Source organism: Rattus norvegicus, chromosome 10 (assembly GCF_036323735.1).
Source record: "Rattus norvegicus strain BN/NHsdMcwi chromosome 10, GRCr8, whole genome shotgun sequence".
NCBI classification, from domain to species: Eukaryota; Metazoa; Chordata; class Mammalia; order Rodentia; family Muridae; genus Rattus; species Rattus norvegicus.
In genome coordinates, this window is record NC_086028.1 from 100,831,743 (window position 1) to 100,854,888 (window position 23,146).

A 23,146-nucleotide genomic window follows, 5' to 3' on the forward strand; every position below is an offset into this window, starting at 1 on the left:
TTTCCGAGCTGGGGATCGAACCCAGGGCCTTGCGCTTGCTAGGCAAGCGCTCTACCACTGAGCCAAATCCCCAACCCCCCAGAATCATATTTTAAAACCCTGCATCTAGTGGTTTCATTTCCAAAGGGCACCAAGGACGTATAAAGACCTTGAAAGTCCGAGGGAGAGAAAAACAGTCTTCGCACGGGGATTAGAACAAACGATTTCGGCATCCACCTCATGAGAAAGTGTGCAAGCAGGAGTCACAGCATTTTTCAAGTGCTTATGAGGGTGCTTGTCAACTTAGAATTTATTCTGATTTCCTCAGGCAAACAACCAAGAGACTTATCTGATGGAATGAAACTCTAACAATCAGAGAACTCCTGTGGTGTTTAGAGGCAGTCACCGGAGCTCTGTCTCCTTATCCGGAGAGCATACAACCTGCATTTACTGAGCTCTGAGTATATTGCAGGCATTGTTCCAGACATGAGAATTAACTCACTAAATCTTCAGAACTGGGGCTGGAAAGATGGCTTAGCAGTTAAGAGGACTTGCAGCTCTTGCAGAGGACTGCAGTTCGATTCCTACATCCAACATCTCAAAGCCACCTATAGTTCTGAGAGATCCTATACCTTCTTCTGACTTCTGTGGGCACCCTCGCCTTGTGTGCAGATACACACAGATACACAAAAAAATGAAATATTTTGAGGAGGATTTTGGTTTTGGTTTTGTTGTTTTTTTGTCAGTTTATTTTTAAAGATTTATTTATTATATATAACTAGCTGTCTCCAGACACACCAGAAGAGGGCATCAGATCTCATTACAGATGGTTGTGAGCCACCACGTGGCTGCTGGGATTTGAACTCAGGACCTCTGGAAGAGCAGTTAGTGCTCTTAACCACTGAGCCATCTCTCCAGCCCTTGTTTTTGTTTTTGAGACATAGTCTGACCATGTTGCCTTAGCTGGCCTGGAACTCACTATGTAGACCATGCTGGCCTTGAACTCACAGAGCTCTGCCTGCCTCTACCTCGGCATCCTGAGTACTGGGATGGAAGGCATGTGCCATCAAACCCAGCAACATAAGTCTTAAAAAAAATTTACAATCATCACAGGTATTGCAACCATCTATTTATTTCTTTTTGCAGTACTGGGATCAGAACTCTGAGATTCTCACAAATTAAGCAAGCACCCTACCCCCTCCTCCCCAAATCCCTTAGGAAAGATTGTCTGGTCCAATGTCACAACTTTCAAAGTTGAGGTCAGATTTCAGAATACTGTGCTCTTACCAACCTGCCTCTCCTGTGCCAACCGTTCTTAACTTTGGGGTTATATGTTTTGAGGGGGTTCTGTGTGCTCTCCCTCAGCTCAACAGAAGTTTGCCTATTTCAAAACCTCAGCCCCCACTTTCTACGAGCCTCCACCAGCCTCACTTAGACTAGTTATTTATCTCCTGGAGGGAACTGTCTAGAGACCAAAGGGGAAGCTTCGCCAGCACCGCAGGCGACTAGAATTGAGTTGAGCTGTGAGGGAGATGCTGGGTCACTGAAGATGGGGAACCAGGAGCTCCAGGACTGGACCGCAGCGCAGCATGATGCAGCTGATCCTCAGAAACACGGTGCGCTCGTATATCCCTCTGCTAGCCTCAAAATCTTGCGTGGCTCCCAGCATCTTGGAGTCACAAGACAGGTGATTCTGGGCTGCGAGTATCTCAGAACTCTGGTCCCGGGTGCACAGCGGCGATTCCCCGGCTGAACTCTGATCTTTCGGGCTGAGGGGGCTGGGCAGAACCTGTCGGCGCCGCCCCGGGCCACCTTAGGAGCTGTCCAGTGCTGACCACCGTTGCCTCCGAGCCCCCAGGGTGCTCGGACCAGAGCCTGCCGCGCCCCGCAGAGCCTGGGCTGAGCTGCTGGGAGCGCTGACGCAGAGCGCCGGGAGAGCTGGGAGCAGTTGGCTCTGAGCTGAACATGGATCTGCAGAGACCGGACTCCTACCAGGGCGGAGCTGGCCCTCATTTCAGCGAGCATGTCCTACACAAGGTAAAACTCTCCTCTGGGCGCCCACCTCAACGCCGGAAGTTCTCTCTCCTCCCCTGACTTTTGCTTTGGGACTTAAAGGAGAAACTAGCTGGTGTCTGTCACCCTAGGCAAAAAATCCTCTGTGTGAGCCTGTTTGATGCTCAAGAGAAAAATACGTGCGCGCTGGGGGAGGGGACGCCTCCAGAGGCCCAGATTATTGGAGGCTGCATTCATTCATTCAGTTAACCCTCTCCTCCCCGTACACATCTCCTTTTCCCTGCCATTTGAAATCCTATGCACAAGTGTCTCAGCTCTTCCTAAGCCTTGCGAGAGGTTGCATTTCTCCTCCCAGTTGTTTCTGTAAACTCCAACTCCATATAATCTGGGAGCAGCGGTCCACCTTGCTGCAACCGTCATAGATAGTGATCTGCAGCTGGGTATGGAGGTGCACGCCTGTACTTCTAGTATTTGCTGGAAGCAGATGACGCAGGGGAATCATGAGTTCAAGGCCAACTTGGGCTACCTAGGGAGTTCCAGGTCAGTCTTGGCTATGTTAAGCCAAGTGCTCCTGTTGGGGGGGGGGGGCGGGGATGGAGGAGAAGGAGAGAGAGAGAGAGAGAGAGAGAGAGAGAGAGAGAGAGAGAGAGAGAGAGAGAGAGAGAGAGAATGAATATGAGATTGGTGTTCAAACTGCAGGCAGATTGCTGTAATCAAAACTAGATGCCCCCTACCAAGAGATCTACAGATGCAAGCTTTGAAATAATCTGGTAAGTTCTTCTCTATCTTAAAATTAAAGTCCAGAGAAGCAAAGTGATTGAAAGCCAGGGACTGCGAGTTCAAAAGGAGTTTTCTATTCACTGTACCCCTTCAGAACCTCTCAGCAGAGTGTGGTCCCAGGGCCAGCCATGCGAGTGTTACCTGGGAGCCTGTTAGGAAGCCACATCTCAGACCTGGTGGATGATCCTGCATTTTAACAAGTTCCCAGGAGAGCAAGCGTCTAAGTTTCAGACACATGCCTTGTGCTCTGCTGTCTATTTCTTATCCGAAAGACCAAAAAATCTGCTAGTGGGGGGAGCAGGTACACAAGTTTGAGAAGGTTGAGTTTCTCTTCTCTCCAACTCTCTGAATATTCGGAGCACAGAGAAGAAGTCTGAGGGTTTTAGAACCATCCGTTTTAGGTAAACAAGAATATAAGGTCTGTGTTCTTGGAGGCTGTGAAGGTAGCCCGCTGTAAAGCATATGCAAACAAGGGACTGTAACAGCAGCTTAGTGACTAAATATAATAAACATATGGGTCACTCTTAGATTTAAAAAATATTTATTTTTATTTCTGTGTATGGATGTTCTGTCTACCTGCAAGTCCACATAGCATTTGCATGCAGTGCTGGCAGGACCAGAAGAGGGCATCAGATTCCATGGAACTGGAGTACAGACTGTTGCTAAACCACCATGTGGGTGCTGGAAATAGGACCAGGGTCCTCTGGAAAAAACTCTTTACCACTGAGCCATCTCTCCAGCCCCAGGGTTTCTCTAATTTTAAAGCATGATATAAAGATATAAATATTCAGTTTTGAAAGCTTTAAGATTGGGAAGTCAGGGTTTTCAAATTATTGAACAGATGTGGTTTTTCTCACTTCTCTCACCTACACATGGAAACCTTGGCTTCCTTTGGGCTCATTGATCACCGGAACAAGAGCAATCTTGTTCTAATGGGTCTTATTCTTCCCGAAAACAAGTGTCCACTTGCTATAGTGAACACCTAATCTTTTCAGTGTGGTTGCAAGAATCTGGACAAAAGCTCAACTTGAATTCTCCATGGTATTCAATGTAGTGATATATGAGTGTGTGTGTGTGTGTGTGTGTGTGTGTGTGTGTGTGTCAGGAAATTGCTTGATGTACAGTGCTAAAACCTTCCTTGGAATAATTTTACCATTTCACATGATGATGATGATGATGATTATGATGATGATGATGGTGGTGGTGGTGGTGGTGGTAATGATGATGATGGTGATGATGATGATGGTGGTGGTGGTGGTGGTGGTAATGATGATGATGGTGATGATGATGATGGTTGTGATCCACCTACAGAACCCTTTGTAAAGGGTCAGGGCATCAACCCAGTGGGATTGTTTTTTAAGGTTGCAATCACGCTATAGTCCAAGACATTCCCGTTGATTCATTAGAATGGGTACATGAGAGTGAGGCAGATCTCATTACCAGATAGGATTTGATGATATGTATGTGGTGTTCCCCTGTATGTTTGAGTACCTGAGGAGACATGTATGGAGACCATCGGGTGGTGTCCAGTGCCTGCTTCTGGGGCCACCCGTTCATAAGGTGAAGCCACCGTGAAGCAGTGACTGGAGGAAGGGACTCAGAGGGGGGCTTCAGTTTCGTCAGAAGCCAATGCCAGCCAAGTATGAGCTGGAAAGTTCTCGTAGGCAGGGACGGCATTTATTAAGCATCTCTCTTCGATGAGTGATGTCCAAGTCAGTCAGAAGCATGTAAGTAAAGCTCCCTGTGAGAGGCTGGACTTAAAATAAGTGGAGAAGTGCTGGCTCAGACCACCTAAAAGGCCTCATTTAGTTAGACCTTGAGACAGTATCTCCCACTGACTCAGGAACCCAGCAGCTGGATAGTGGCTGGTCAGCGAACTCCTGGGATCCTCCTGTCTCTGCCTCCTAGTGCTGGGATTGACTTTACAGCCATGCACCCACCCCTGATGTCTGGCTCTTGATGTGGGTACTCAGGATCAAAACTTGAGTCCTCACATTTGTGCGGCAAACACTTTACTCACTGAACCATCTCTCTAACCTCGTTTTATTTTTATTTTTTGAGACAAGGTCTCACTATACAGCCCTAGCTGGCCTGGAGCTCCATATGGAGAAAAGGCTCTGCCTTTAGGATGCTGAGATTAAGGGTGTGTCTCATCATGCTAGGTCCTGTTCTGTTTTTCGAGACAGGATCTCAGGTAGCCCAGGCTCGCCCTAACCTATGTATCAGAGTCTGACCTTGAACTCATGACCCATGTCCTGGGATTCTAGGCAAATAGCACCATGCCCAGTTTGGGGGTGGGGGTTGGTTGGTTTGGTTTTAATTTTGGTCTAAGATATATTTATTTTAATTATATGTGTATAATATATTTGCATGTATGTACACAGTGTGCATGCCTGGCATACACGGAGATCATAAAAAGATGTAGGATCCCTTGGAAATGGGGTTACAGGTAGCTGTAAACCACCATGTGGGTGCTGGGAATCAAACATGGGTCCTCTGAAAAAGCGGCCAGAGCTCTTCACCACTGAACCATTTCTCCCACCCCCTAGTCGATTTAAAAAAAAAAAAAGAAGATGAACTTTTACAGAAAAATAGCAAAAGCACTAAATCTCAAGTAGTGAACTCTTGAGGCCAGCTCTCCAGAAAGCTCCCTCCCGCCTCCTTTCCAGAAACCACCCCCCTTTTCATCTCCAGAAAGCCCTTCCCCACCTGAGATCAGCCTGCAGAGGCAAAAAGACCCTCCAGTGTTTTATAAGAGCCATGTAGGCTGGTCTAGAAGCTTACCAGACAAGAAACAGCATGGCATGCTGGGAAGAGACCTCTGGCTCAAGCTTCCTCTGCCTCAGTTTGACTTTTAGCAACACCAGGAAGTCTTACTTATCTTTCTTTTCTTACTTACTTTTTATAATTTTTAGTTAGCACACAACCAAGAGGGTTTTGTTGTGACTTCTTTGTACGTGTGGGTCATCATTCTCTGTACTTATCTCTACAACCCACGCACAGAGGCTTGTTTTTCTAAGCTACAAAATATTAGCTGGTTTACTGTGACTCGTTTTGTTTTTATGTATATGAGTACACTTTCCCTCACTTCAGACACACCAGAAGAGGGCATCGGATCCCATTACAGATGGTTGTGAGCCACCATGTGGTTGCTGGGAATTGAACTCAAGACCTCTGGAAGAGCAGTCAGTGCTCTTAACAATTGAGCCATCTCTCCCGCCCCCCCTCCCACCCCGGCTTCCTGTGGTTTGAGTATGGAGATCAGACACCATGATGATAAGTATGGGTGTAATCTAGGGAACATCGAAAAGGTTCAGTAAATGGCAGTTGCTGTACACATCTTGGGTTTCAAAGTAACATCAGTGGGTATCACATTCAGTTCCCACCTAAAATAATGCTTTGTGAGAAAGCAGCAGTTTCACACCCTGAAACACACACACACACACACACACACACACACACACACACACACATACACACATTCCCATGGGAACAGTGCACATGACCCACCCTTAGAGAAAGTATGACTTCGGTGCCAGCATCCAATCCTAGCTTCCCAAGGGAAATGTCTCTTTTCTCAGGGAGATGTGTTGAACCCCATGACGGTAAAGGTTCGCTTCTGGGACTGAGGTTTTTGCTTGAGTTTCAGGCAGTCCTGACAGTGGGAGCCTGGACCAGAGGAGTACAGGTCACTCTTATGAGACACATAGAGTATGGGCCTGGTTCTGGGAACTGCAGGAGACACTCAGTTCATTAGTCAAGTGCTTAGAGTTCTTAAATAGAGTTTCTATTGTTCTCACAAATCTGAATATTTGATGCAGCTAAATAATTTAAAGCATATGGACAACCGTGCTGCACTTTTCTCAGAGAACTCTCCGTCCTGTCTTGTAACCATGTCGCTGCCTAGAGCCATGCAGGGCCACGGTGGCAGGGAGGGGCATAGAAGCAGCTCTTAACTTGGAGCCTTGCAGTTCCAGACCTGACCTTGAGTTCTAGGCACAGAAAGGGTAGAGTTTTGGGCCCAGACAAGGCAGGACACAAGGACTTCAGCTCCTGCTTGCTCAAGCTAAGCTTGTCCCAAGAGGGTCAAGCAATTAATTACTAAGCTGAAGTGAGCCTCTTCCCTGCGTCTCAGAAAAACAAGGAGGGCAGAAAGACGTGGTTGTTCATTTGTTTGTCCCAGGCTTGGTCTTGGTTGAATGATATTGACAGAGAAGTAAAGTCAGAGGGTCTGAGATGACTGTGGTATCTCCTCTAGTGGGTGGTATAGAAGGGAGGGATGGGCTCTCGGCCATACCCTGTCCTCTCTGGCACTTCTGTCTGTCATTGCTCTTGCTTTGTGACGACACATCCCATAGTAACCCACACATCAGTCTATTTATTCATCAAACACGTATTAAGCATTCCAAAGTGTAAGGATCTATACTTGGGGCACTACAGAGTACATGCCATGCAGGCCTGAGGGCCTGAGTTTGATCCAACATCTGTATACAGACCAGACAGAGCAGTGTGTGCCCGTAGTCTCAGCGCTGGGGGGAACCTTGGGATTTACTGGCCACAATGTCTAGTCAGATCAGTGAGCTCCAGGATCAACAACACAGCATGTTGGAGGAAAACTCTCAACACCAGACCCTGGCAGCATACACTCATCACTAACACACACACTCATACACACTCATCACCAACACACACACACACACTCATCACTTATACACACTCACACACACTCATCACCAACACACACTCATCACTTACACACACTTACACAGTCACACACTCATCACTAACACACACTCACACACTCATCACTAACACACTCACATACTCACACATACTCATCAATAACACGCATGCTCATACACACTCATCACTAACACACACTCACATTGTCACACACTCGTCAATAATACACACTCATAAATACTTATCACTAACACACTCACACAGTCACACACACTCATCAATAACACACACACTCATCAGTAACACATACTCATCAGTAACACACTCATCACTAACACACACTCATCAATAACACACTCACACTCATCAGTAACACATACTCATTAGTAACACACACTCACACACACTCATCACTAACACATACTCATATACACTCACTTACAGACACACACTCATCACTAACACATACATTCTCACACACTCGCACTTATCATGAACACACACTCATACACACTCATCACTAACACACACTCACATACACTTATCATTAATGCACTCACACACACCAATCACTAACACACACACTCATCACTAACACACAGTTATACACAACCTCATCATTAACACACACTCACACAATTCACCACTAACACACACTCATCAATAACACACACTCATCAGTAACACACACTCACACACATTCATCACTAACACATACATTCTCACATACTCGCACTCATCATGAACACACACTCATACACAATCATCACTAACACACACTCACATACACTTATCACTATGCACCCACACACACCAATCACTAACACACACACTCATCACTAACACACACTTATACATAACCTCATCATTAACACACACTCACACAATTCACCACTAACACACACTCATCACTAACACACACATATATTCACACTCGTCACTAACACATGTCACTAACATACACTCATCACTAACATACACTCACACACACAATTTGTTTTAAGATTATATTTATTGTCTCAAATGCCTTAATAAAGGCTCAGGAGCTGGAATGTGATAGCCCAGGAAGAAATGACCATTTCTGGCATGATTTCGAAATGTCCCCTTTCACTTAGCCTCTGATTAAAGTTAACGTCTAAAGCTGGGTGTTGCACATCTGTAAGCCTGGTACTTGGAAGGCTGGGACAGAGGACTCTTTAATCCAAGGCCAGCCTGGGCTTCATATTGAGACTCTGGCTCAAACAAACAAGCCACCATCTAAAACAGACAGAATCGCGAATGCCAGCCAGCCTTCCCCCTCCACTGAGTTGTCACTCACAGGTCCCAAGGAAGGCTGCTGCATAAAGCAGGATTGTTCGTGCGGGGACCCACCCCCCATCCAAGTTACTAGGCAAAGACAGACCAGTGGAAGACTGTACCCGCTATTCTGTTTTCCTCTACAAATCCTTTATCCCTCAAAGGCATCTTTGTCAATTAAAACAATGTAAACGGAACGTGATGTTTTGGTCAAAGAACCCACATCTACAGGAAAACGCATGCTCTGTACGTGGACAGATATTACTTTTAACTGGAGGGAACAGCTCTAATTCTTGCCAGGTTTTCAACCTCAACTCAAGAACAAGCTAGAAAGCCAAGGAAAGCCAGCTGCTGTCTGCATGATGGTTCCGTTTGCTTGATTTCCTCTTGCAGGCACTCTGGAGGCTCCAGATAAATAAAGGAAGTGCGGGTTACATCACTGACCATCTGGGTCTCCCCTGGGATGGGGAGCTGGCCCTGCCCAGTTCCCGGAGCAGGCAGCTGGCTTTGGGAGAGGCACTGGCTTGTTCATTGGGATAATTTTAATAGGAAATGATGGTGACCTGATCCAGCACTAGTAGCCTTCCCAGTGTCCCCAACTTACATCCTTGGAGAACTCATCCCCTTTAATTCCCATCCCCTTTAATTTGACATCTCCCCGGGCTATTTCGTGTGTAAATGTCAGAGCCTCACCGGCTTGGGGTGCTGTTTTCTCTTGTGAGATGGTCTGGGGGGAAGGCTGTGCTTCTGTAGTATGTGTGTGTGTTTGTACCTGTCTGTAGGTATGGACTGTGTGTACATGGCATATGTGTATGTGTGTGAGGGGTGATTTCCCCTCCGAGAACCCAGTGGGTCTCCGACTTTTTCCACAAAAGACCCCCGGGGACTCGAAAAATCAAGGGAAACTACTCAGGAGAGGAGAGTGAGAAGCATTTGGAAAGTCACAGCCATGCTGCATTCCACTGAGCTGGATGTAAACAGAGGTGAATGCCAGGCTGGGCAAGTGTTGAGCAAGGTACTTAGGGCAGCACTAAATTTATCCCAACGGGCTGTTTCCTTCCTCACCCGTCTCAAGCAAGAGACACAAGTCTCCAGGGATGCAAGGTGACTGTAACATCACGGCTCCCTTGTTGAGTTATGGGGTGCTGAGGGACACTGTCTCCTAGCAGAGACCAGCGTGGGGGCCCTCCTCCCATCTACCAACCAGAAGAGATCTTCTAGCCGGAGCGAGAGAGCTGCACGCCAGTAGCAAACAACAGATCTGGAGTCTTGACCTCTAAGTGACCCCAGCAATCAGCACCTGTCCCAGACCTCAGCTTGCGCCTAGAGACTCCGCATGGTACAATTCAAACCAGCCAGCTGTTGAGACTCTCCCAGTCTACAGTTCCTACTTCCCCGAAAGCAAATCCCATGCCCTTCCTCCTTACGTGAATGCCCAGTTATCAGTAGATGGATTTACGTAGGATCGGAAGGGCGTTGTTTAACAATCTGGGCCTCGCCAAATGGCACTGGTGTGCTTTCAGGTGTCTGAGGCCAGATCACCAGGTATGTGCAAGAGCTTGCACGTGCGTACACACACACACACACACACACACACACACACACACACACACACGTCTCTCCTGAGTAGCCTCCCTTTAATTTGGAGTCCCCAGGGTCTCTTGTGGAAAAAGATGGAGACCCACTGGGTTCTCGGAATGGAAATCACCACACACACACATACACATATACCATGTGCACACAAATCCACACTTACAGACATGCACGAACACACATACACAAATACGCATGCATGTGCACACACCTCTCGTAAATTATAGACTAGTGATAATAAGGATTTCCTCTGCGTTTTCTGGTTTTGTTTTGGGACTGAGGAGTTGTTGTTGTTTCAGAGACAGGGTCTACAGAATTAGCCCTAGGTGCTCTTCACTATCCTCCTGCCTCAGCTTCTCAAGAGCTGAGGTGACAGGTGTCTGCCTGTCACACACCCAGCTCTTGCGGGCCTTTTAAGAGCAGACCTTTCACTTCCTCCTGTCTCTCTGTTTAAATCTTGCAGCCTTGCCATGCCCTAGCAATTCTCAGGGTTTTTAACAAGCAGATCTATTGGGTCAGAGAAGCCCAAGGAGACCATCGGGACCAGAGGGCCCTGCCTCTCCCGGGGACCCCTACACTCGTACACAGAGAAATCCAAAAGCCTCTGCAAGGGAGTGAAGCTGGGCTGTAAACTGATTACCAGTGAGCAAGGCCCCCCGAATTCCTCCTCTCCTTCATCCCTGTGTTCTTCCTTCTTCTCTAGGGTCCCCTCTAACAGTTTGTTCCTTTGTGAACCGTGAAGTGTTGAAGTCTTCACCATAGTCTAGAGGGACCTAGCAGAACTCATAATGATTAATAAAGTTGATTTTGAAAACACACGGTTCATGTAAAGCAGTTTACGGTCGACAACTTCTCTCTTTAAATATACGCCATGACACTCTCCTACCACACGCCTTGTGAGTAGCTGTCATCATTAATTCTGCATTATAGCTGGGAAAATGGAAACCAGATGGGGAAAAAAAACAGTTATGTGCCGAAGGCCACAGCTGGTGTTGGGGAAACTCGAATAATTATGGCAGACACTTAGATGGCAGGCCCTTCTCCAGAGTGCAGCCAGCTCCAAGCATTTATATCTGTGAGCTCAGGAAGTGACAGTCACCCTACTTGGTCTCATTTTTCAAACCTTAAGATGTCTGAGTTTAAATACAAGCAATAGTGGGATGGAGAGGGATAGAGTTGGGAAGGGACAGGGGCTCTGACAAGGTCACCTGCTTGTCACTGAGATTATAGATGTGTGTTACTGTGCCCAGATTCACATGAGTCCTGGGGATTTGAACTCAGGTTTTGGCAAGCTCTCTGCCCACTGAGCCATATCCATGGCCCCCATAGAATCAGCTTTGCTCTGTCTCTCTGGGCAGGTTTTACCCAGACTCTCATGATCCTGCATTCCCTAAGTGCCAAGCCATATAATAATCAGGAGACCATCTGCTAAGGGAAAGGGGGCTTGCAGGATTCAGAGGAGAAAGTTTCCAGATTGGTGAGGTGTAGCCACTCTCTCCCCTCTATGAGGCCGGCCTCAATCTACAGCCCCTGGGACCCCTTTAGCTTCCTCCCCACCTGACCTCTGCCTCCATCAGCTGTGTGTGTGCATGGATCAGCAGTCGAGTCTTCCCATCATCCTCTGAGGAACCACTTGCCTGAGAGCTGGAGAATACCCTGGATATGACTTGGTTGCCAGAAGGGGAAAGCAGGAGGAATGCTTCCTCTCAGAGTCTGCTGTCATTGTCATACCCAGACTTGCCATTTCACTTTCCTGCCTCTATGTCAGCCAGCGATAATGCAAGTCCTTAGGGATTCATGGCTTGGGAACCACAAAAGAGAAAAAGCAGCAATGGCCATTTCCTTACATCCACCATGGCCCTCACTCCAGATTTGCCCGCTGGCAGAGTATTGCTGTTTCTGATTGGGGATTTTAAAACAAAGTTGCAGGGTCAAGAGGCCCCCTCTGCCCACAGAAAGCTGATGAGTCCAGTAGGTTTGCAGGTCAGACACAGAGGGTGGCTCGGGAAACATGATACATGGACCCTGGTTCCTCTGAAGTCTCCTTAAAGGTCAAGGACTTAAGTCTCATATAACTTACATTAGTTTTGAGGAAGGCCAAGTAAGTGCTGCTCTCCGAAACCCAGCTCTAGGGCCTGACTAAATGACTTGTTTGAGGGCCTATAAAACAGCAGGACTCGGCTGGCAAGATGGCTCAGTGGGTGAAGGTGCTTGCCACCAAGTATGATGATCTGACTTCGATCCCAGGAACTGCCTTGTGGAAAGAGAACAGATTCCCTTCAGACTCCACTCTAAAAGAAAAATGAAAATCTTCTCAGCAACTGTCCAAGTTATTCCTGTGACCCAAGCTTTTCCGAGTCCGGCATGCTAAAAGAAAGCTGGCACCTTAGAGATATCTGAGTTGAAACGTTCCAGACGAATTAAAAGGTGCCAGGGTCCTGGCTCTTCACCATGACAGCTCAGTTCACAAACAGAAGCTTGTGAACAATGGAGGCTGCGACCATATGATCTCCAGGATCTCATCCTCCCCGCCCTGAGTCAGGTCTCTTTCAAACAGCGTGGTCCAGTGCCACAAACTCAAAAGAAAATTTCCCTGAGCCCTGTATCCTCCAGGGCTCTCCAGCACTGCCTGCCCCATGTGTGTCTCCTCTTCCAGATTGCCTGCTCTGATCCCTCCCACCCCCATCTCCCACCCTACACCCCCTACCCCCCCCCTCTCTCCTCCCTCCCTCGTCCTCCCTCTCTCCCTCTTCCCGGTCTCTTCCGCCTCCCCTCCCCTCTCTCACCCTCCTTCTTCCCCTCCTCCTCCTCCCTTTTTCCTTCCCTTCTCTCCCCTTCCCTCTATGCTTCCCCTTCTTTACCCCCTCTCTCCCCCCTCCTTTCTTTCCCTCCCCCATCCATTCCTTTCCCTCGCCCTCCCTCTCCCCCCTTTCCCTCCCTTCTGTCTCCCCTCCGTCTCCTCCTCCCCTCTTGATGCTTCGCTATGGTTGCCTTGATTCACAGGTGGGTAGCTGCTCCTCATAAAGTCATATTATGATCATCAAAGGCTCCTCAATCTTAACTTCACAACAACTAGGGTCAACTGAGACCTGAGGCTCATTGGAGGCTGCAATGGTCACATGCTCCTCCCTGATCCAATCATTGTGGAGGCTGAACCAGTCACCTGACCATCACTGAACCAATCACTGTGGCCAATAGCATGGCTTAAGCATGAACTATATTCCTTCCCTCATGCTTCACCCCAGCCTTACGATCAAGAATGGGAGAGGGGCGACTGCGTGGGGCTGGCATAGGCTTTCAAGACCAGCGCTTGGTAGGCAGAGGCAGGCAGAGCTCTGTGAGTTCCTGCCGGACTGGTCTACATAGTGAGCTCGAGGCCAACCAGGACGACATAGTGAGAGGACAGGAGGGAGAAGGAAGAAGAGGGACTAGGAAAGGGGGATTTCGAGAGGTGCAAGCAGCTGAAGGCGAGCCATTTCAAAGCAACAGATGCCTGTGGTACCCTGGGTGAGGCTGAGTCGCAATGTTTTTAAATCTGTAATGAGCTGAAAAGGAAATGACCTCTATCATTCAGCCCTGCCTGGACCGTTGGTGTCCCACATGTGGTAACAGTTATGACTGAATAACTGGGCTTGGGTCATTAATGACCCATCTTAGGAATGCCCTGGTCTGATGGGTCTGCTCAGTGGCACTGTGGAGGCAGACCTCATCCTCTGGCTTGGAACAGAAATGTCCCTGATGGAAACAGATGATCCAGCTGCCAAGGGAGAGGTTGGTTTGAGGCAGAGGATTAACACTCAGGAAGTGTAGCAGTGCAGGCAGCAGTGAAGAGACCTTCTCTTTGGGACCAAATAGGGCAGAGGGCCTGAACAGCTTATCGCCACACAAAACGGGGGAAGTGAGGCCGAAGGTCTGCTAAACAAAACTTGCTTCAGGGGTATGATCTGTGTAAGCACACGGGGACCTGCCGCTTCTTCACAGGGCCTGGGCTCACTTTAATGCTCGGTAGCAGCCATTTTGAAAGCCTTGGTAATTCTTCTTTTTTTTTTAAGAAATATTTATTTCACGTATATGAGTACACTATAACTGTCTTCAGACACATCAGAAGAGAGCATCCGATCCCATTACAGATGGTTGGGAGCCACCACGTGGTTGTTGGGAATTGAACTCAGGACCTCTGGAAGAGCAGTCGGTGCTTTTAACCACTGAGCATCTCTCCAGCCCTGCCTGCCTTGGTAATTCTTATGAAAGGAACCCATAGATCATTTTTACCTGACCATGCAAATGCTGCAGCTGCTCCTACAGCCACATTAAAAAAAAAAAAAAAAAAACCACCTCAGTGGGTCGGTCTGCCTCTGTCTCAGCACGGGTGAGTCTGGGCTGCTCCTGAGGGTGCATTTCCCTCTGGTGACCCCACACCACTCTGTGCCTTGAGTAATGGGGAGCAGTCATTGCCTGCTTTGGGAGAGTGGTCATCTCTCCTCCCCTGGGTATAGATGTGTCAATAACAGTGCTTGGTCAGGGGACAAGCTAGCTGTAGAATAGGGTCGTGGGTCACCTATGGGATAAGTGGTTATGACCAGATTGAGGAAGAAGTCGGAAGCCTCTCTCTCTGATTCAAGTGTGGTAACGGACTAGCAGCACACTTTCATTACTCGCTCTTAGCAGAGGCAGCCATTACAATAGAAGGAGCTCTTACCATAAACACAGCTTATGTCATTTGGAAACCGAAAATGAAGGAGTTGCCCAAGGTACTGTTCACTCAAACTAAGTATTTTAGGGTTGGTGTGGCAATGCAGGCCTGTAACGCCAGCACCCAGGAAGCAGAGGCTGGAGAACTACTATTGCATATTTGGGGACAACCTGGTCTCTGCATAGAAAGTTCCAGGTCAGCCAGGGCTAAATAGTGAGATAGCATCCCTCCAAAAATAAATGTACAAGGTTGGAGAAGTGACTGAGATGTTCACAGCACATCTGGATCTCCCAGAGAACCCATTTGGTTTTCTGCACCGTTGTCAGGAGGGTAACTACTGCCTCTAATCCCAGCTCCAGAGGGCATAACTAACACCCTTTGGTTGACCTTCTCAAATACACATACCCATCCACAGACACACACAAATGCTACAATTAAAAATAATATACAATATTTCAAAGGAGAGGGGGCTCTGAGAAATCTTACTACTACACAATGAGGAAATGAGATATTTTTGAGAGTATCTTCATTCATAGCATTTATTGCTGTATGTCATTATAATTGTTCTTTTTTGTTTGTTATTGCTATTAGCCTCTTATTGTGTCGTTGTATGTGGTGTGTGTGTGTGTGTGTGTGTGTGTGTGTGTGTGTGTGTAGCTGGACTTCAGCTGCTTGGTGGGTTCTGTTTTCTTTCACCCCTCTTCCTCCACCTTTTCAACTCCCTAACACTAGGTTGGAGACAAAGAAGGAGAGGAAAAGGGGGTGGGGGACGATATTGAGAGACTTCTTCCGACTGATTGGGGGTATTGAGTTCCTTGGGGCAAGTTTGATCTTCACTATCAGGATATCCCACTTTTTTCGTCTTGTCTCTTTGTGCACAACTACAGCAACCAAGAGCCACCCACCAACCACCCACCAACAACCCACCAACAGCCACCCACCAACAACCCACCAACAACTCAACAGCCACCCACCAACAACCCACCAACAACTCAACAGCCACCCACCAACAGCCCACCAACAACCCAACAGCCACCCACCAACAGCCCACCAACAGCCACCCACCAACAACCCAACAGCCACCCACCAACAACCCACCAACAACTCAACAGCCACCCACCAACAACCCACCAACAACCCAACAGCCACCCACCAACAACCCAACAGCCACCCACCAACAACCCACCAACAACCCAACAGCCACCCACCAACAACCCACCAACAACTCAACAGCCACCCACCAACAACCCACCAACAACTCAACAGCCACCCACCAACAACCCACCAACAACTCAACAGCCACCCACCAACAACCCACCAACAACCCAACAGCCACCCACCAACAACCCAACAGCCACCCACCAACAACCCACCAACAACCCAACAGCCACCCACCAACAACCCACCAACAACCCAACAGCCACCCACCAACAACCCACCAACAACTCAACAGCCACCCACCAACAACCCACCAACAGCCACCCACCAACAACCCACCAACAACTCAACAGCCACCCACCAACAACCCAACAGCCACCCACCAACAACCCACCAACAGCCACCCACCAACAACCCACCAACAACTCAACAGCCACCCACCAACAACCCAACAGCCACCCACCAACAACCCACCAACAGCCACCCACCAACAACCCAACAGCCACCCAACAGCCACCCAACAGCCACCCACCAACAACCCACCAACAGCCACCCACCAACAACCCAACAGCCACCCAACAGCCACCCACCAACAACCCACCAACAACTCAACAGCCACCCACCAACAACCCAACAGCCACCCACCAACAACCCACCAACAACCCAACAGCCACCCACCAACAACCCACCAACAGCCACCCACCAACCACCCACCAACAACCCAACAGCCACCCACCAACAACCCACCAACAACCCAACAGCCACCCACCAACAACCCAACAGCCACCCAACAGCCACCCACCAATGACCCACCACCAGCCCACCACCAGCCCACTCTCTCAGGGTCCTTGCATCCTCTATATCCTCTGAAAAGTCCCCAGAATTCCAAACGTCACACAGTCACAGGAACTATCTGCCACTGGCAAAGTCACTCCCCTGCTAGAGCACGAGGCAAATCACAGCCACCTGCTGTGAAGCAGCCCCACATCCCACCCCTGGGGTTAAAACGAAAACATATTCCCATAATATTTCTATGTTTTTTTAAAAGAAACCAAAATTATCACTGCATATATATGTATGTACATATGTATGAGCAGAAAAACGTGGATGTATATGGGGTTCTTACTATCCATCATTATGTAAGTGCACCTACGGGGTGTCTTGGAACATGTTGCCCAAGAACCAAGGGGGACATTCTTAACCATATATTTTACAGGAAATCAAGCCACACGGCAGATTTCATAGACACCACCTCTGTGGCTGGTGGCGTCTCCTCCCCTTTGTCTCCCCTCTGGCAGACTCTCACGTCTTACGGTATCTAACGTTAGACACTCTCTACCTTCATCCTGCCCCTGCTTTCGCTTGCCACCATCCGAAAAGTGAAACATTTCTATGAGGGACACCTGGGCTCAGGCAGCTTCCTTCTTCTGCTTTTGTGGCTTATTATTAGTAAGGGAAGGCTGTGTGGAGTCTCGGAATGAATAAACTCTATGAACTTTATGGCTCCTTCCAGCGACCAGCAAGCAGAAAGACTGTGGCACTGGCTCACACCAGGACCGTGACCTATTGCTTCTTTTTCTCAGAAACCCCTCAACATAGAGGATTGGAGAGATGGTACAGTGTTTGCTGTGCAAAGACGAGGACCTGAGTTCAGATCCCCAGCACCTATATGCAAAACCAAGCATGGTGGCATGCACGCACACACGCACACACACACACACACACACACACACAGAGGCACACACACCTATGTACATGCACACACACACACACCCCTATGTACATGCACACATACATACACAAAGGTGCACACACATATGCACATACACACACATACATACACATGCACATACATACTCGCCTCTCTCTCTCAGGGGGCAGATCCTCAGCTTCCTAAAGACGGAGCAATGTTCTTCATGGGAACAGCAGCAATGAGAGAAGGCGTGGCTGTGTTGTGGTAAAAACAAAAAATCGGGGGAACCGGTTCCCACGAGCACGTACCCTGGCAGTCGTGCCCTCGCTAGTTCCGGCTCAAGTGGGCCGTTCAAACTAGGGCTATTTTATCTCAGCGGCTCCACGCTCCCTCTAAGTACTCTCTGACTCAGGCGGGTCCCTACCACGCCAGTTTCACGGCTCTCTTACTGTGGACTCTGCTTACATCCCCAGCACCTACCCCCTAATAGTTATGGTATAAACTCCCAAGAACCCATTAAAATCAATCTCCACAAACTGTAACCCAACAATCAGATTTACATGTTAAACGCTCAATCCACAATACATCCACACAATAAATTCACAATCAATTGATAAGGATATAAACCGTCCACCTAGGTAAGTTAAATTTGCCTACAGAAATCCATCCCAGCTACCTTGGCCATTCAAGACCACCTGGATCTGGGTCATCCTTCCCTGTCTCCATCTTGATTCTCCTTCCTTCTCCTTCTCTCCTGCCTTATAAAAGCTTTGTCCCCACCTTATTTTTTTCACTGTCCAAACGTGGCCTTGACCCAACTGGTGCCAGCCCTCACCTGCATACCGACATCAGCCTACATGACTGCTTGCCAAGCAGCGCGTCAATAACCAGTTCTGAAATAATGTTCAAACACGGCTAGCCGCTGGCTCATGGCCAACAAACGCTATGAAACTAAGAAGTTGCTGCTGGAACCTGCTGGCTCCTGGCATAGGTCACCTAATGCAGAGTCCTCTGGTAACTTTGCTCATCTACGAGAGGTAAGGATGGCCGGTGCAGAACCCTCAGGTCACCATAAACAAACTCGTTCCTACACGGCAGATCAACAGGTTAAGAATGAATTGCGTGTCAACATCGGTGCTGCTAATGTCCCATTCTCCAGCAGGATGCGGGCACATAGGTGCCTTACTGCAGAATTTACAGATGGCCTGAGCCCAGGTTGTAATCGAGCACCAAGAAAGCGGAGCCAAGCAGATCCCTGACCCTCACTAGCCAGACAGCCTCGCCTGATTGGCAAGTTCTAGACCAGCGAAGGACTTTTCTGAAATTATATTTAAAAATTATGGACGGGCTGCTCTCCAGAGGTCCTGAGTTTAATTCCCAGCAACCACATGGTGGCTCATAGCCATCTGTAGTGGGATCTGATGCCCTCTTCTGGTGTGTCTGAAGACAGCTACAGTGTACTCATATACATAAAATAAATACAATCTTTTTTTAAAAATGAAACGATGTGTATTATGCCTGAGGAACAGCAGATGAGAGTAACCTATGACCTCCACATATATCCATATACATAAGAAACACACACACGGGCTGGAGAGATGGCTCAGTGGTTAAGAGCACTGACTGCTCTTCCAGAGGTTCTGAGTTCAAGTCCCAGCAACCACATGGTGGCTCATAACCATCTGTAATGAGATCTGATGCCCTCTTCTGGTGTGTCTGAAGACAGCTACAGTGCACTTATATAAAGTAAATAAAATTTAAAAAAAAACACACACATGCACGCACGCACGCACGCAGGTGCGCGCGCGTGCACGCGCATGAAACTAGCACCCGATGGATTAAAAGTGGCTGGGTTTGGGGCTCACAGGTAGGTGATGAGAAAGGACTAAAGAAGGATACTCCAACCTTCCACAAGCCTGATTTTCTATTCTAAGATCTGTCAAACTGAAGAAGTCTTTGTCCCGCTCTGCAGTTTCTGCCTCACAGGGGTTCCCTTGTCTCTTCTGAATGTCTGACCTCCCGGAGCCTCCTTTCTCCACCTTAGCTCTAAGCCCGTCCTCAGACACAGCATAGCAAGACTAATAAGAAAGTCATTCCTCCATGAAGCAAGAGCTGCAAAGGCTCGGGACCCAGGGAGGGACATGTGAGGATGAGGTCACAGGGAACCATGTGTGTTGTGGAAGGGACATGCATTGAGCCACAAGGAGATTGACTGAAGGGCCCTTTTCACAACCGATGGATCATGGGGTCCACATGAGTGATACCCTTAGTCAGCATTCAGACAAAATGCCTGGTCTGCTGTTTAGGGCTCTGGGGCGGGGGTGGGGGACGGGAGGCTAGTGCACCCACAAGCTAGAACACAGAGGAGAGAAGCCGCATTAGAGAATGGTGGAGACCAGAGCTGTGGCTGCCATTCCCTCATCCAGCCGCTCGTGTGTGGAAAATTATGCAAGCACAGCAAAAATAGATGTTGGCATCAAAGCACTACTCTCATCTCCTGGGAAACTGTCCGTCAGAGGATAACCATGGATGCCGTTCCTCAGGCCCCGCCCATCTTGTTTCCCATGTTTAATGTCGATGTGGGGGGGTGTGTTTTGGCGTGTGTGTGTGTGTGTGTGTGTGTGTGTGTGTGTGTGTGTGTGTGTGTGATGTAGCTGAGTGTGCAGGTGGAGTCCGAGTCTGACATCAGGAATCTTTCTCCCCCTAATTCACTAAGGCAGGGTCTGTCGGCCCAATCCGCAGCTCGCCAGTACGGTTTGTCTGTTACCCACCTTGCTCTGGGGAGCCTCTGCCTCTGCCTTCTGAATCTGAAATTATAAGCTAGCAGCCACACCCACCTAGTATTAAGGTGAGCTTCTGACCAGTCAAATTCACTCCTCATTATTACTATGTATGTATGCATGGCAAGCTCTGCGACCAACTACTGGGCCATCCTCCCAGCCTGTCTACGCTTTTCTTTGGAGGTCTCCTAGTAGCCCGGAACTAGCAGAGCAGCTAAGGCCGGCTAGCCAGTGAGTCTCAGGGGTCTGCCTGCCTGGCTCTGCCTGACCAGCAGTTGATAATAAGTACACACCACCTCACTGGACTTTGTAAATGGCTTCTGTGGATCAAACCCAGGTCCCTCATACTTACAAGGCTGACTTACCTAGCTGACTAAACTGTATCTACAGGATACAGTATCCACAGCCCCCTCAGTGTGAGCTTGGAGCACCTCACCACAGGATACAGTATCCACAGTCCCCTTAGGAAATATCTTTACTGTGAGCTTGGGGTTCTTTATACGACTGACTAGATGAATCAATGCCCTTCAGTCTCTTGGCGAAACACTGAATCCACGTGACATGCTACATGCTTGCTGTGTGATCTTCTTGGGGAGGCCCTTGGCTTCTGTTATCCTCACAGAGGCTCTTGGCTAGCCAGAGTCTGCTGTTTAGGGGCCCATGTTTATCTACACCAGAAATACAATGTTCATGATGATGATGTCATTGAACGAATTCCTCCATATGTAAATAAATGCAAAGTATAAATGGATAATATACGGAGGCTGGGGGATGGCTCAGTAGGTAAAGACATTTGCCACTGAACCTGAGCACTTGAGTTCAGATGATGCCTAAAGCCCACATGGTAAAAGGAAAAAAGAGACTCTCACGGGTTGCGCGCGCGCGCGCGCGCGCACACACACACACACACACACACACACACACACACACACAATTAATATTTGAAACAATAGTAACTGATGGAATAATAATGTGGACAGGACTGTTATTTCCACAAAAGTGAAACTGAATTCTTTGAAAAAAAGTCTACATAAAATCTGTGATTTTAAAAAAAGAGCGGGGAGCTGGAGAGTTGGCTTAGAGGTTAAGAACATTGCTCTTCCAGCCCTGAGCTTGAATTCCCTTGAAGTCCTGAGTTCAATTCCCAACAACCACATGATGGCTTACAACCATCTATAATGAGATCTAGTGCCCTCTTCTGGCATGCAGGTGTACATGCAGGCAGTATGCTGTATACATAATAAATAAACCTTGAGGGGAAAGCCATCAAGAGCTAGGGAGCTGGCTAGAGATTAAGAGCTCTGGGTGGTCTTCCAGAGGACCCGAGTTCAGTTCCCAGCACCCACACAGAGGCTCCCAACATCTGAAACGCCAGGATGTGATGCTTCCCTCTCTCCTCCGAGGACACCGGGCATTCACCCGGTACTCATCCGTGCAGGCAGGTACTCCTGCATATATACTTTAGAGGAGTAAATAACACGCTGCCAAATTAAGGATTCTTTAGGGTTTAAATATGAAATGTGCCCCACAGGTTTACAAACCGAGACTTGCTTGCCAGCTCACAGGCTTTGGGGAAGCAACTGGATCCTGAGGTGTCTGACCTCACTAGCAGATGGAGTCCTAATCTAATGGCGTTGTTAGGAGGTGACAAAGAGGAGACTAGAGGATTGCTGGAGGAAGCAGGTGACAGGGCGGGTCCCTAGAGCCTTACCTCAAGCAACACCTTCCTGAGCATGTTTCCTCTGCTTCCTGGCCACTATGATGCTGTCTGTTCTTCTTCATCGGCTTCGAAATCACAAGCTAAAGCAAATCCTCCCTCCCTCAACATGTTCTGCTCGGGCATTGATCACTGTGGCAAGCTGGCATAGAAATGCTGTCCACTGACAGGAGAAAAAATGTAAGACTGAAGAAGTCTGATCACATTGCTTCATATGTAGCCAGAACGTTGCTTCATGTTAGGGAAGTTAGAACAAAGACAATGCAATCTAAACACAGTTCTCTCAGGAAAAACATGGGCCCACCTCTCAGCAGAGTGGAAAAAGAAAGAAAAGGCCTTAGCTCTACATTCAAAACATCAGGAGAGAGACCGGGAGGATGGCTCAGCGGTTAGAGGCACTGGTTGCTCTTAAAGAGAACCCAAGATCAGTTCCCAGCACCCACACGGTGGTTCACAACCATCTGTCACTGCAGCTCCAGTACCCAACACTCTCTTCTGGTCTCTGCACACACGTGCACTTATAGGGACACACACATGCATACACACAAATAAATAACAATAAAGCCTTAAAATGTATCAGCGCATTGCTACAAGCTAGATGTTTGGAGTCAGAATAAAACATTTGAAAATACATGTATCTGTTTTGTGACTCCCTGGTGTAATAAACTTTCCACACATTGATCAAAACCAGTCCCAATTTCAGTGGACAAAAATGGACACACAAGCCTAATGTGTTAAACTATTTTTTAAGGTGTCAGACC

At 48.2% G+C, this 23,146-nt stretch overlaps 1 protein-coding gene and 1 non-coding gene across 2 annotated transcripts in view; one reads left to right on the forward strand and one right to left on the reverse strand.

Moving 5' to 3' along the window:
• Trnaa-agc73 (transfer RNA alanine (anticodon AGC) 73) lies at window positions 1–84 on the reverse strand. The gene has a single exon. It is a non-coding gene; the product is annotated as a tRNA-Ala (tRNA).
• Window positions 85–1,497: 1,413 nt separating this feature from the next.
• Window positions 1,498–23,146, forward strand: part of Rab37 (RAB37, member RAS oncogene family) — a 67,711-nt gene continuing 46,062 nt past the window's right edge. The window contains exon 1 of the mRNA XM_006247775.5: window positions 1,498–2,016. Within this exon, the coding sequence (XP_006247837.1) occupies window positions 1,945–2,016 (72 nt within the window). The 5' untranslated portion in view covers window positions 1,498–1,944. The remainder of the gene's footprint in view (window positions 2,017–23,146) is intronic.